This window comes from Mastigoproctus giganteus, chromosome 7, assembly GCF_048544385.1.
Source record: "Mastigoproctus giganteus isolate SK-2022 chromosome 7, ASM4854438v1, whole genome shotgun sequence".
NCBI lineage: Eukaryota > Metazoa > Arthropoda > Arachnida > Uropygi > Thelyphonidae > Mastigoproctus > Mastigoproctus giganteus.
In genome coordinates this window covers 147,795,835-147,811,706 of record NC_143581.1, presented here as the reverse complement: position 1 = coordinate 147,811,706, position 15,872 = coordinate 147,795,835, and the positions used below count along the sequence as shown (strand labels likewise).

At 37.9% G+C, this 15,872-nt stretch overlaps 1 protein-coding gene across 1 annotated transcript in view; it reads left to right on the top strand.

Moving 5' to 3' along the window:
* Positions 1-15,872, top strand: part of LOC150083254 (insulin-like peptide receptor) — a 503,669-nt gene that overhangs the window by 339,778 nt on the left and 148,019 nt on the right. Inside the window, exon 18 of the mRNA XM_090378451.1 lies at positions 2,109-2,173. Within this exon, the coding sequence (XP_090234577.1) occupies positions 2,109-2,173 (65 nt within the window). The remainder of the gene's footprint in view (positions 1-2,108; positions 2,174-15,872) is intronic.

Below are 15,872 nucleotides of genomic sequence, written 5' to 3'. Positions count from 1 at the left end.
CATTAGTATCCTGTTTTGCAGAGGTGTAAGCATGGCTCCATATGTTCGGTTGACACCATGAAAAAAAAGTTTAGCTGTTGCTCTGTCCCAGGAAGGACTTTCTATGCATGTTATTGCTGATAAAATAGGCTGTCAACAGTATCCCGGGTGCTGAAATTAAAGCGTGAAGCTGGTGATGTGAAGAGAAGACCTGGATCAAGCCGTAAGACTACACCTTCCCAAGATCGATATTTGAAATGGCTATGCCTTCATAATCGCCATGCTAGTGCTCCTGACCTAAACTAACTGTACTTTGGGTGTCTCCGTAGCCAGGTGGGCAGGAGCAGCAGTGCATAGCACACGCTTCTTGATTAAACCGGGGTTCGAGCCCATGACCACCAAATACGGAGGATGCGGAAAGGTCAGGGAATGATCACCGCATATACCCAGAGCAATATGGTCTTAGTTGCTAATGCTCCTAAAAACCAAATAACAAACAAACCAGACTTTGAGATGGCCTCTGGTGTTGAAACAAGTGCACGAACTATTCGAAGATGCCTATTGGCCCAAGAAGAAGCCTTTGTTGACCCAACAAATGAGGAAGAAGCGACGCTTGGGCTAAAATGCATGTTTCATGGACAAAAGGGCAATGGGACACTGTCATCGTTTCTGACGAATCAAAATTCAACCTGCATGGCTCGGATGGGAAGGGATATGTCAGAAGATGAAAATCGGAGGCATACCATCCTGGTTGCATAACACCGACTGTAAAAGTTCCCCACCGGTCAGATGGTCTGGGGATGCATAACAAGCAAAGGGGTGGGGCGAATTAAGTTTATTCATGGAACGATGAATGCAGAAACTTACACTGCTATCTTGGAGGAGTGCCTGAAACCCATTATTAGGGATCACAGATGTCCAAAACTGACTAACAAATGCATTTCAAACATTTCATTTTTCAACAGGACTCAGCACCTTCCCACACAGCAAAATTGGTACATTTTTATGCTATTTAGATTTAATGATGGGTTTGTCTTCTTGTTTCACAAAGCTTAAAGCATACTTATACCAATGTTTTCCCTCGATTTTCTCCCTTAAGGTGCAGTCATACCTCAGAAATGCTGGCATTACAGTGTTGGACTGTCCTGGCAACAGTGTTGATTTGAACCCTATTGAAAATTGCTGGTACATAATGTCATCTAATATTGCTCAGAAGAAGCCAATAAGTAAGATTCAGCTGCAGGAGAGCATTATAAGGATGTGGTACCCTGAAATTGGGAAACCGTGTATCCAGAAGTTGATTAACTCATGCCAGATCATTGCAAGGCTGTAATTGCAACTCGAAGAGGAACAACAAAATATTGAGGACTTATTTTGATGATTTACAGTACATAATACTATTACGTTAACTTGTCATTTCAGTTTGTACACGTAAAGGCAATAAAATGTATTTTTGTTTGTCATGATTGCCACTTGCATGATTTCTCATATTTCCATTAATTACGCATTTTACTCTTTGGGAAGAAATTTATGGCAATTAGATATATCAGGTGGAGGCTTTTTATTGGATTTTATTCACAGAAATATGTATCCCATCTAACAAATGCATTTTGAACATTTCTGCAACCCACAATGCAGCGTAAAACACATTATTTGCAAAATTCACAAGTGATGCAGTTTTTTGGTCTGCCACTTATTATATCAATAATTAACAGGGGCCCCAGTAGCCATGTTAACAAGAGCACAAGGCTCTACTGAGTGGAGTGTGCAGGGTTCAAGACCAGCTATCGATAGTTGTGGATTTCCTCCTCATTATCTTGAGTTAGTCAGTCTCAAGTCTGGGTGCTACTATTATTAAGTCAAATCAAAGGATCCCGACTAGAAATGCATTCAAAATGAATAAATAATTAACATATAGGTTTGTGACCATATTATAAAGCCTCTGAGAAATTATTCCTTGTGAAAGATTATATCATTAAAAGGTAAAGGTTTAATGAGGTCAGCAAATAGACATAATGATACTGATACAACACATGAATTTCAGTTTTTACCCAAATATTATAATAACAGATTAAGTTCTATCATAAATTACTATATAAAAGATACTAAACCTAACTATTTTACCTTAGGTATGGACCGGGTATTCCAGAAGGTATCATCTATGCATCAGTAAATCCAGAATATATGAGTGCAGGTTTGAGTAAGTTCAACCTTGAAAAATCAGCAGAAAGTTATGTTATTAAAAATTCATTCCCATTCAGTGAAGTAGAAAAAAAAAAATTCCTAGCAGTTGCTTTTTTTTCTCTCTTAGTCATAAATATTTTAAAACTTGTACTTTTATGAGGGTTGATCATTTAATTCACAGACCAGTGGAGGATCTTATCTTAATTGTCATCATCTGATTCTTCTGTGGATTTCTCCTTCTTGAAATACTCTCTCTTGAACTTTACACACTTTTGCCACCATCGTGCCTATGCATTAAATGCTTCTTGCAAGACATTTTTCTAAAGACTGCGAAGTGCTTCCATTGTGGTTCTGCGAGCATCATTGTGTCAGACATGAAATACTTGCCTTTCAGAGCTTTCTTCAGATGTGGAAACACCAGAATATGGCCATCCTACCAAGACACTTATTACCATATGCTTCATCATTTCTTTAACTCTTTCCAATGCAGTTAAGCCCCATTTGACACAAAAAAAATCACATATTTCTGTTCAGTCAGTATGTCCAACATGATACTTGCTTCAAAACAATTTTCAATGACACATAGCTAAAAAAGCTCTCTTCGTGCAATACTAGCTCAACAAGTACTGGCATGTACACACAGAGTTTGCTCAGTAGCAATCAGAGGTGGCTCTAGTGGCAGTTATGGAAAGTTTGCACAGTAAACATAAAATCTTGCACCAGTCCATGAATTAAATGATCACCCCTTGTATTTTTTCTGTTTTCAATTTAAGCCTTTTCTTGTGATAATCTGTATGAACTGATTAAGAAAATTTTAATGATTGGGTTTGGGTTTTTATATTACAAGCACATTTATCAAAGTATGAAAGGCAACACTATAGATTCTGCACCCCCAACCCCACAAAACTGCTGAAAGACCTCAATCTTTAGCAATCATTCTAAACTATTTTTTCAGATCCCTGCAGTGGTGGACCTGGTAGTATGGTAATCTTGCCATGGACATTTATTTACTTTGCTTATATATTAGAAGTAATTAATGACAGACATGCATCCTGGGTAGAGTTGCTAGATTTTTTTTTTTTTTTTCAAGAAAACTGGAAATGTAAAATTTTTTTTTTTGATATATATAGATATTCAAATTACATTTGCACATAATCAAATTGTTAAGCAACTACACATATAATCATTTTTTATAAACCACCTGATTGATTAATTGCAATGACAAATGACAGCTCAGCCCTCCTTTTTCAAATAAAGAATATATCAAAACAACTTCCATGCCATACTGAAAAATAAGCAACTATCTAAAAAAAAAATTTCTTTTGTGTGTGAAGCCAGGACATTCAGTGTTCCAAAAGGTCTGTTTGGGATGCTCTGACAAGGGGCCAAAAAACCAGAAAATTTGGATATCTGGCAACAGAGATAAACATTACATTTACATGTGCCCTACCCCTGAGAACATCTATGCCAACAAATATTGAAAATGTGTGCTCTCGGCCACTCCAATAGATTTTCTAGATGTGCCAATGATAGGAACAGATCACATGTTCCTGAAAGTATCATCTATACATCAGTAAATCCAGAATATATGAGTGCAGGCTTGAGTAAGTTCAACCTGGAATTACAGATAGATCACAGATACAGTAAGATGCAGTTAGAACCCAAGAGAGGAAAAAAGATCCTGTTTCTTTTGACCTGGATAGTCAGAAGGCCCATCCTGGTAAGAAAAATGTCACTCTGGAAGTAAAAACTAACCATAAACAACCTTTGGGGGGGTGAATTGATTTTCAACAAGTTCCACAAATTCACACAGTATACAGCGAAAGCCTATTATCACAAATTCAGTGTACAGCAAGAAGTGTATTAAAACAAGTGCTATTAATGTACTGCCAGTTTCATAATGTTAAATACAGAGAAATAAATTCTATAGTCATAATGACAGAACTACACTTGGTGGCAACTATATTAGGTACAGATAGATAATAATATCATACAGGACACATGATATTAGGTAAATGTACTTTTATCTTCAGCACAGAAGCGATTCAAGTTGGCATGGCCTTGAATAAACCCCAGTAACATTCTGTTGGCGTAGTTGCTCATGCACAGTGAATAGCATCTTGCAATTTCTGTAGAATGGATGGCAGTGGGATTTAGGCCTGGCAACTGTTGGGGTCACTGAAGAGGGGTGAAAATTCCTTGAACCAGTCCGACAAAATTTTTGATATGAAAACATCCTTGGCAGTACCTACTAAATTTTTTGGACTGAAGTAAAACATTTTTATGCATACAAGGCACACACATGACTTTTTAAAAGCATGGTGGTATGACACATCTTCCTACCTAGAAATAACTATCACTTGAGGAGTAGGCACTCAACACGATGGGGAGTACCTGGACCACAATGATGTTCAAGTATACTTTGGCATTCAGACATTAGTTCATATGAATGAAAGGGACCCATCAACTCCCAGAAAACATGGCAAACTATCACACTTCCCTTGCTGACTTTTAGTGTTCTACTTGTGTATAAAGAACAAGGATTCATACTGTTGTCACCATGCCCTTACCCTGTCACCAACATGAGATGGTTGGAAGTGGGATTATCTTTACTACCAGACCCTCTTCCACTTTGCCAGTGTTCACTTTTGATACTCCATAGTAGGCATCTCTTGTTTTTTGAGTGCAGACAGTATGGTGACATTGTTTACCATTGTAATTTAAATGTAATATATGCAGTGGTGTGCTGGAGTCAGCTTGCACGAACCGATTGTTAAATTTTCAAAAATTTTGCGAATTGTTAACCTATGAAAGCTATAGGTAAAAAGAAATCCAAAGAAGAAGAAATTAGTCAAGAAACACTTGTCATGATGAACCAAATACTATAAATAAAGAGCAAGATAAACACTGACAAGGAGAAAATTAAGTATACTGAGTTATGCAAAGCCATTAGAAAGAGACTCAGAGAGGACATAAGAAGATTTAACACAAGAAAAGTAGAACAAGCATTAAGCGAAAATAAAGGACTTAGATCAGCAGTCATGAGCAGTAATACAAAAAGACAAATGATACTGAATCTGAAGAATAGTAAAGGTGTACTTATAAATAGCAGAGAAGGCATAATTCAAACAGCAGAAGACTACTATAAAGTATTATATTAGGAGCAAGGGAATGATGCCAGAAGTGGAGAAGATGGACTACAAATTAGCAACACATGACATACCTGATATCCTTCCTGATGAGGTAGAACATGCATTGAAGAAAATGAAGAATCAAAAAGCCCCAGGTGAAGATGAAGTTATTGTACAGTTGTTAAAATTAGGAGGAAGAGACATGGCACAGAAACTAGCAAGACTCTTCGCAAAATACATTAGGAAAGGCATGAAGCCTAAGAAGTGGAATAATGCAATCATAGTTTTGCTGCATAAGCAAGGAGATAAATCAGAAATTGGAAATTATAAACCAATTAGCTTGCTGTCCCACATCTACAAATTGTTCACAAGGGTCATTACTAACAGATTTGAAAGAATACTTGTTGAGAATCAAATGAAAAATGCAAGCTGGCTTTAGGACAGGATTCTCAACTATGACTCACCTTCACATAACATCACAGTTAATGGAGAAAGCAAATTAATATAAAATACCATTATGCCTGGCACTTGGTGGATTATGAAAAGGCATTTGACTCCATACAACATAAGGCAATGTTTCTAGCACTGGAAAGACAAGGCACAGACATCTCATACATTATGATTTTGAAGAAAATATATGAGAACGCTACCTCCTTTATTAGACTAGATAAATACAGTAGCAAATTTAAAATTGAGAAAAAAGTTCGACAAGGAGACACAATATCTCCACAGTTGTTTACTGTTGCCCTTGAAGAAGTTTTCAGAAGATTGAAATGGTTGCAGAAAGGAGTCGATGTGAATGGAGAGTACCTAAACCATTTAAGATTTACAGATGACAATGTGATCACAAGCCATGATTCTGAAGAATTAGAGGAAAATCTTAATCATTTATGCAGAGTTAGTAAGGATTTCGGACTAAAGTTGAATATGGTTAAAACAAAAGTAAATAGCCAGAGGAAGGGATATATAATCATTAGAGCAGAAATTGAAAAAGTGAATTCATATACTTATCTTGGACAAGTCATTAGTTGTAATAATGATAAATGGCTGGAAGTCAAGAGAAGAATAAATCGGATGGATAGCATTCAGGAAATATAGTCACATACTGAGGAGCAATATCCCAATTTGTCTGAAACATAAAATAACGAACCAGTGTCTACTCCCCACCATTACTTATGGAAGTGAAACTTGGGTACTCACCAAAAGAATAGAAGAGAAGCTGAAAACTACACAGTGAAGAATGGAATAAATTATATTAAGAATCAGACCATTGGATAAGAAGAGAAACACATGGATTAGGCAGCAAACTCAAGTAAAGGATATTCTTATCAAAATTAAAAAGAACTGAAATGGACTTGGGCAAGACTCATAGTTCAAAGGCATGGCGACAGATGGACTAAAAAAATAAGAGAATGGTACCTGAAAAAACCTGGAAGAAAACAGCAGAGATGGATAAATGAAATTCAAAAATTCGTGGGCAGTAAATAGATGGCCATTGCAAAAAACAGAAGGAACTGGAAGGATGCTGGAGAGGCCTTCATCCTTCAGTGGATTGAAAATTATGATGATGATGATGATGCAAGAAAGTAAGCTTATACAGCATCAGCCAAAAAAAAAAAAAAAAAAAACTCTACCCATTTCACCCAGCCATTCCATTCCTCCTTGAATTTATTTAGGTTATCAACTTCTGCTATGACAAATGGAAGTTTGTTTCAGCAATTAATTATTTGCTAGCTAAAAGCAAATTTCCACAAAACTCTTTCCTCAATTTGAATTTATGCTTCCTTGATTGCATAATCTTAAGAAGAGAAAGAATCCTATCAGCATTAAGCTTGCTGAAACCATTCAAAGCTTATACACCTCAATCAGATCACCTCGCAAGTGCCATCTCCAGATGCTGCAATTTGCAGAATTTAAACCTTTCTTGGTAAGAGCAACCTTTTGTTCTCCTCACTCTTCTCTGTACTCGTTACAGCAGCTCTACATCCTTCCTAAAATGAAGCTTTCAGACCTGTTTGCAGTACTCACGGCACACCTTAAGTACTTCCTGACCATTGCCTAATATAAAGAGATGATCATCTCCTTAACTCTCCTAGCAAAATTGCTGTATATCATTGATAAGACCACATGAACTGCATTGGCAGCATGTCTGCACTTTCAGAAAACTTCATATCTGACTGCACAATTACCCGCAGATCTTTTTCATTCTCCACTATCCTAAGTGTAGTACCACACAGTTGTTGTGCTACTATGGGGTTACTGCTGCCACATGCAGTACTTTCCATTTGTCACTGTAAAACTTCAGTTGCCACCTCTCAGCCCATATGCCCAAATTTTCTAGATCCTGTTGCAGTAGCATACTGTCATTAACTACCCTGCCAACTTTTGTATCATCTGCAAACTTGGACATTAAGCTTGATATACCTTCATCAATATCATTGAAAAATACAAGAAGCAAAAATGGGCCCAACGCCAATCCCTGCAGGACTCCATTAATAACATTAGTCCACAAAGAGCCATGTCCATTGATTGCCACTGTCTGTCTGTCTGTCTTCTCCCACTCAACCATCCCTTTATCCATACCAGCAACTTTCCCTTAATACCATACTGCTCCAATTTTAAAAGTAGTCTTCCATGTGAATGGTTGGACTGTAGATGATTCTACTCAGATAGCTGCCAAATTGAATGGGTATTTTGCATCTACATTCACTCATGAGAAATTCTATAGGGAAGTGGAGAACAGAAGCTTATTAAACTCTAACAAGGAGCTGAATGATTTTGTAATAACTGAGAGCAAAGTGCAGGATAAATTGCTGAAGTTAAACATAAGAAAAGCACCTGGAGCAGATGGGATATCCAGTTATATTAAAGGAGGCAGCAAAGCAACTAAGCAAACCCTTAGCCATAATTATGAGAGCATCCTTGGAATCAGGGGAGGTCCACACGGATTGGAGATGTGCAAATGTATCCCCAATTCACAAAGGGGGATCAAAGGGTGACATGGGTAGTAACAGACCTGTTAGTTTAACTTCTGTTCTGGGGAAAATAATGGAGTCACTGGTTAAAGAAGCATTGTAGAATCATCTAGACAAGACTGCAGTAATAATTCAGACACAGCATGGGTTTGTTAAGGGGAAATCTTGTCTGACCAATTTGATTGGATACTATGATGTGGTCACAAAGGAACAAGATGCAGAAAATAATTTTGATATCATATACTTGGATATCAGGAAAGCTTTTGATACTATTGCACATGGAAGACTACTGTGCAAATTGGAGCAGTATGGCATTAGGGGAAGGTTGCTACAATGGATAAAAGGATGGTTGAGTAAGAGAAGACAGAGAATGGTAATAAATGGACATTGCTCCTCATGGACTAATGTTATTAGTGGATTCCCACAGTGTTCTGCGTTGTGCCCATTGTTCTTTTGTATATTTATCAATAATATAGATGAAGGTATAATAGGCTTAATGTCGAAGTTGGCAGATAATACAAAGGTTGGCAGCGTTATTAATACAGTACACTACTGCAAAAGGAACGAGAAAAGTTGGGCAGATGTGTTGAGAAGTGGAAACTGAAGTTTAACATTGACAAATGCAAAGTACTGAATATAGGTAGCAGTAAAGCCAGAGGAGTAACATGCCAACTTCAGTAGTACTACACTCAGGGTAGTGGAGAATGGAAGAAATCTGGGGATAATTGTGCAGTCAGATATGAAGTTTTCTGAGCAGTGTAGACAAGCTGCCAGAGTAGGTCATGGAGTCTTGTCAATGATATACAGGAATTTTGTTATTGGAGATAAGGAGGTAATTATCTCCTTGTATAAGGCAATGGTCAGGCCACACTTCAAGTACTGCATACTGTTCTGGAGGCCTCATTTTAGGAAAGATGTAGAGTTGATAGAATGAGTACAGAGAGGAGCAACAAGACTGGTGAGGGGAACAAAGGGGTGTCTTACGAAGAAAGGTTTAATTTCTGAAAATTGCAGCATCTGGAGACTAGGAACCTGTGAGGTGATCTAATTGAGGTGTATAAGGCCTTGAATGGATTGAGCAGGCTCAATGCTGATGGGATTCTTCCTCTTGCTCAGATTACAAACCTGAGGGATCATAAATTGAAATTATGGAAAGACAGTTTTCGAATAGATGTGCAGAAATTTGCCTTTAGCCAGCAGATAGTTGATTGCTGGAACAAACTTCCATCTGTCATTGTGGAAGTTGATAGCTTAAATAAATTCAAGGAAGAAGTGGACAAACATTTGAAAAAATGGATGAGTGAAATGGGGATTTTTTTTGGCTGATGCTGTATAAGCTTGCTTTCTTGCATCACATGTCTCTACTAATGCCAATGTGTAACAGTATCAAAAGCTTTCTAGAAATTCAAGTACAGGTCGACCATCACTAATCCGGTTCCACTGCTAATTCGGACATAATTTCTGCGAATGTAATTTCAAATTTCCCATGTCGGCGCACCGACCTGCCACTACTGTTTTGGTGGTGTTGGTTGCAGCATCAGCTGTTGGCATGAATTCGTAAACACTTGCAAGCCATTCCCACTTTTTTTTCTGCATTTATTATTATTATAACGTGCTCAAATTTAGTCCCAGCCATGGTTCCAATGCATAAAGGAAGTGCCTCCTCGTGGTGTAAAGCATAAACACCATACATTGTCCATAACAGATAAAGTTTAACTTCTTAAAAAACTCTACAGCGGTGTGTCCTGTAAGAAGTTTAACTCTGCTTAATTGTAAATTCCAGCAATTTCTCTCAGTTCCTCTTATTTTAGTAATTTTCTTTTAGCCATTCCTTTTTAGATTTTTTTTTTTACAACACACTTGTACAAACTTGCTGAAAAACACAACACAATATGTTGGATAAAATGCAGTGCACTAACGAACTTGTTTTCACAAAATCTTTAACAATACTGACAAACTTATTGCGATGTTTGAGTTTATTTTATAGCAATTAGTTTTATTGCAGCGCTCACTGCATGTGCAATAAACTAATCACAAACGACCGTCATATGTATGCCGTAATAGCGTCACATGTATGTGGCCGACACGGCTTCTCAAGAAATAAAATAACCTACTGGACCATGTCGGCCACATATATGCGACATACAAAAAGTCTCTTTTTTATATATATTTTAAGCACAAAAAACAACACTGACATTACAATATTTATTTTAGAATTACTAATCAAATTATTTTTTGGCCCCTGGGGAATTTTTTCTGAAACTGGCTTGGCAGTCAATGGGTTAAAGGGAGGTGGTTAGCTGTTGGGCATATGTGCTAAAATAACCACCAGGGATTCTGCCAAACTCACTAATCCGGCAAACCACAGGTCCCAACGCTGCCGGATTAGTGACGGTTGACCTGTATATGATATCTAAATTATTTTCTGCATCCAGTTCCTTTGTGACTACTTTATAGTATCCAGTCAAATTTGTCAGACAAGACTTCCCCTTAACAAACCTGTGCTGTGTCTGAGCTATAACTGTAGTCTTGTCTAGATGGCCCTGCAATGCTTCTTTAACCAGTGGCTAAATTAATTTTCCTGGAATAGAAGTTAAACTAACTGATCTGTAATTACTCATGTCACCCTTTGTGAGTTGAGGATATATTCACACATCTTCAGTCCATAGGAACCTCCCCTGAATCCAAGGATGCTCTGATAATTATTGCAAAGGGTTTGTTTATCTCCTTTACTGCTACCCTTAATATAATTGGATAGATACCATCCACCTCAGATGTCTGTTTTTATGTTTTACTTCAACAATTTCTCTTCCACTTTGCTCTCAGTTATTACAAAATCATTTAGCTTCCTGGTAGAGTTTGATATATATCTGTCGCGACTTCCCTAAACAATTCCTCGTGTGTGAATGTAGTTGCAAAATACGTATTCAGTTTGTCACGACCTGAGCAGGATCATCAAAAGTGAATCCATCAGTATCAAGTGAATCAATATGATTCATCCCCATCTTTATAGTGTTTACATAAGTAAAGAAATCTTTACCATTTTTCTTTGCATCCTTTGGCAAAGAAGTCTCATAATCTGCCTTGACTTAACCTAACCTCCTTTGTGACTTTATTGCAGACTAGTTTATAGCTACCATAATCTTCTGTATCACTTAATAATTTATATGTATTCCAGCATTTTTCCTCTCTTAAACTTGTCTCGTAACATCATCTAACATCCATTTAAATATAAGCCTTGAACAGTGTTTCTTAGTTGATATGAAAGGCATAGTAGCTTCTATGATTATTTCACTAAATTAAAAGATAGAATTTGTTGTTGTTAATATCATTGTCAGATCCTTGAGGGTGTGACAGACATTCTCTCAGGAATAACAAGCTGGGTTTGCTACCTGAGAGTTTAAAATGTTGATGGAACTGATATTCAGGTGATACTCGAGTCAAGTAGACCAAACTTCGGTGAAGTCCAGTAATTCTCTGACAACCAAATCATCTGCTGCTTGCATGTCACAATGGCAGGACTGTTAGTAACCCCCCCCAAGTATAAGTCCCATGTGCAAGTCCTGAAATACAGCATCTAGTTTACTGGACCTAACCAGCAAGGTGTGAACCAACATAAGAAGGGGTCAAGGTGTGGTTCCCACACCACATGGGGGAATGCAACCCCTCTGTGTTAACAGGCAATACTAGGTAGTAGATGCTTACCAACCAGTCCAATACCACAACTTTGGAGGCTTGAAGAGATGAAACCCAACTAAACCCTTGTTTAGTCTGCAGAGCAAAGCTCCAGCAAACCCTCTCCCATCTCTCCCATCATGCAGTATGATTGATGCCTTTTCAGGTTATGATGGATATCGTGGTGAGATCCAATCTTGGTTACTTTTTGAGGGTACACTCTAAAACGGTGTTTGCAGGCCAGCTGCTAGATAGTCCACTGGACTGAACTTATTGGTATCTTTCTATTAAGCTTACAGATGAGCTTGTCTACTCTGCCAGACAGTGACTGGTATTAGTTAGAGTAGTGTTTATGCAGGGTGTATAGTCAAGGTCCCATTACATCAAGGAGTTGAGTATGTTCTTGCCTTGTGTACCCCATATCCAAAAATTTCAGTACTTCATACAGCATGTCCTCACCTCATTTTCTTACTACTGAATACATCATGAATTGGCAAACTAATAGAAAAAACTTATCTATGAAAAGATCTATACCTCCAAAATGCTTCCTCGTTCATTTCACAAATATACTTGGTCCCAGTTTTAATCTCAATAATGTTCATTTCCACTTCCATTCTACCAAACAAAGAATACTAAAAGAATACCATGTACCTTTTCTAAAAGAATCACAGATATCGGTTGATTCAACCACTGCTCACCTCAGTTGTCTGAATTATTCTTGTATGATTCCTTTCTCTTCAAAAGTGGTACCTGAGCATATGTGCATTCAGATGTCAGAGATAGTAATTTTAAACCTCCTCTTTTCGATCTTCTGTTCATTCAGATTTGGCTATGTATTAATGCTGCTTTCGCACTATACCTATACATAGTCTTCTCAGGCTTAAAATCTCATCTCGGGCTTAAAATCAAATTCATCTGTTGCCTCTATCATTCTCCCAGCTCCATTAATCACTTCAAACTCTTTGACTTCCTCTCTTTGAAATTTGTCTTTTTGCAGTCCAACTTTCCTAACAATGAGGTAATTTTCCTTGGTGATTTTAATGTTCACAACACCAGCTGGCTTCCATTTTCTAGTCACACAAACCCAGCTAATCGAGATGCTCAGGCTTTTGCAATTACTAATGATCTCACATAGATTGTTTGTTTACTAAAAGAATACCAGACTGCTCTAACCATGAAGCCAACACGCTTGATGTTTTTCTCACAAAAACCCTTCTAAGTACATGGTCGAGGTGAGTGGTCCTCTAGACACCTCAGATCACAATTTGGTGGTGGTTGTCTCTTTTCCAATGGAGCATTTCTCTTATGGTCATTCTCAATCTTTTGTTACGCTCCATATTCACTTCCATGAGTGTCAATAAGGTCCTCCACATCCAGAGCCACTGATTTACCAAGAGTGACGATATCATTTGCCAAAACACCATCATCTTCAAATCCATCAACGTTATGGATAATTAAAGGCCAGATGTTTTTCCAGGCTGAATTTAAGCACCTGGTGGAAACAAGAACTTACAATCAGCCTCACAAAGTCCAGAATGGTGAACTTCGACCTCCAAAAATCTTTGTGGGTGATAGCATTTTCACCAGAGGTCGCTGCAAAGCAACTTGTGAACATTCTCTTGGTGTAGATTTTCTTGAAGTTTGCAATCACTTGCTGGTCCATTGGTTGAAGAAGAGGATTGGTGGTGGGTGGCAAAAATTTAACTTGAACAAAGTCAAATTGTTCCTCAAGAGATTGAACAAAGCTGGGATCATGGCCTTATGCATTATCCAGCAGGAGCAGTGCCTTCACAGGAAGCTTATTTTTCTCAAGGTAATTCTTTGCTGAAGGACAGAAAACTCCAAGTGCCCATTCACTGATGAATATCTTATAACCCAGGCCTTCTTGTTACTGTGCCAAAACACTCCCAGCATGCTTTTATCAACCTTTTTTTGTTTAAATACTCTGGGAGTATTAGAATGATACACAAGCAAAGGCTTCAGCTTAAAATCTCTAGAGGCATTGCCACCCAACAGGAGAGTGAGCTTATCTTTCATAGGCTTATGCCCATGTAAACTAGATCCATCCTTAGTGATGTAAGTTTTCCTGGGTATTCACTTCCAGAAGAGGCCGGTTTTGTCAATGCTAAAAATCTGCTGGAGAAGATAATCCTCCTGATCAACAAACTCTTGAAATTGAATTTTAAAGGCCTTAGCTGCTTTTTTTTTTTTTTAATCAGCACTGGATGCCTCTCCATGCCTTTTAACACTTTTGATATTCACCCATTTTTGAAGCGCTCGAACCAGCCTCTGCTGGCTTTAAAGTCTTCAAAGTGCACAGCACTGCCACTGACTGATGGAGCTTAATGGAAGTTTCAGATCCCATAGATCTGCTTAGCACGTTTGCAGATAAATTGTCTAGGCAGTGTGTCACCCTTCATCTACTTTTGCCAAATCCACACCAACAAAAACTTTTCCATTTCCACAATAAAGTCTCTTCCCTTATGCGCCAATTTGGAATCATCGCTAACTTTAACACTCTTGTTATCATCTCTTGCTATATCTTTTATCATCTCATTCAAATTTTATTATTCTTAAAATTTTATTCTTAACTTGCACTTTAGGAGCCATGGTTATTTGATTTCAATTTATTTACTTAATTAATTCAAAAAAACTATAATTAAATTACTGTAATTAGAAGAAATCTTTATTGCACAGAAATATTTATTTGAAATTACATATAATTAACAAAAACACACTGCTTACACACTAAACAAGTGCATCAAACAGAAGATAAAGAAAGTCTCCAAAGTACTGTAATGCATGGGAATGTTTGTTGAACAATAACAAAGATGCTAATTGGTTGAGAACAAGCATATGAGTGATGTTCCACCTATCCATTGTTAAAAGGATAGGTGGAACAGGACCAGGGTATGTCTGCCAGGGGCAAAGGTTGATGACGTTGTAGAGCAGATATCATCTTTTAGGGGCACAAAAGGTGATATAGTTGTACACGTTGGCACTAATGATATTAAGAGTAGGAGACCAGCAGAATTACTTAACAAGTACAGGTCACTGATGAAAAAAAGCCGTCAATTAGGGTTGAATTTGAAAGTGTCTGCAATTCTGCCCAGACACGATAGGAGGGAGTATATGATGAGACCCTTGTCGATTAATTCGGCCCTGGAAAGATTGTGCAAGGCTCAAGGGATAGAATTTTTTTTCAGCCTGGACTGTACTTGTTAACAGGAGAGACTGCTTCTACAGGGATGGGATACACTTAAATAGAAAGGGTGCAAGAATATTTGCTGATGCTATAGAGGCAGTGTTAGGTGGGTCGGAAAACTGATAGCGTGGGGGGGGATACAAGGACTAATAGTTTAACAGTAGCCGCAGGCAGAGGTGAAGGCAATTCTTGCACAACTTCTATTAGAATAAGTAGCGACCTGGAGCGAGGGGTGTTGGGGGTTTCAGCGACGGATGGCAGTCATCGTGAAACAGGTGGGTATATGGGATGTGTTAGAGTAACTAAAAATAAGAATACGTGCATGTATACCAATGCTAGAAGTATGGTAAATAAATTTGATGAATTTGAAGTGTTGGTCAAGACATCAAAGGCGGATATTGTTGGGATATCAGAGACGTGGTGTCACACAGATATAAGGAATGCCGAACTGGAATTTGGGGAGTACAATGTGTACAGAAAGGATAGACAGGATAGGAAGGGAGGAGGTGTTATGCCGTTAATTAAGAAAAACATAAAATCAAAAGAAGTGCATCCAGTTGATATAGATGAACAGTGCACTGCTGAGTCAGTTTGGTGTGACATAAGCACTGCAAAAGCAAAAATAAGAGTAGGAGTGTGTTATAGGCCTAATGACTTGAATGAGTACAATGAACAATTGTACAGAGAAATAGAGTGGGCTAGTAAATCGGAATGTCTTATAAT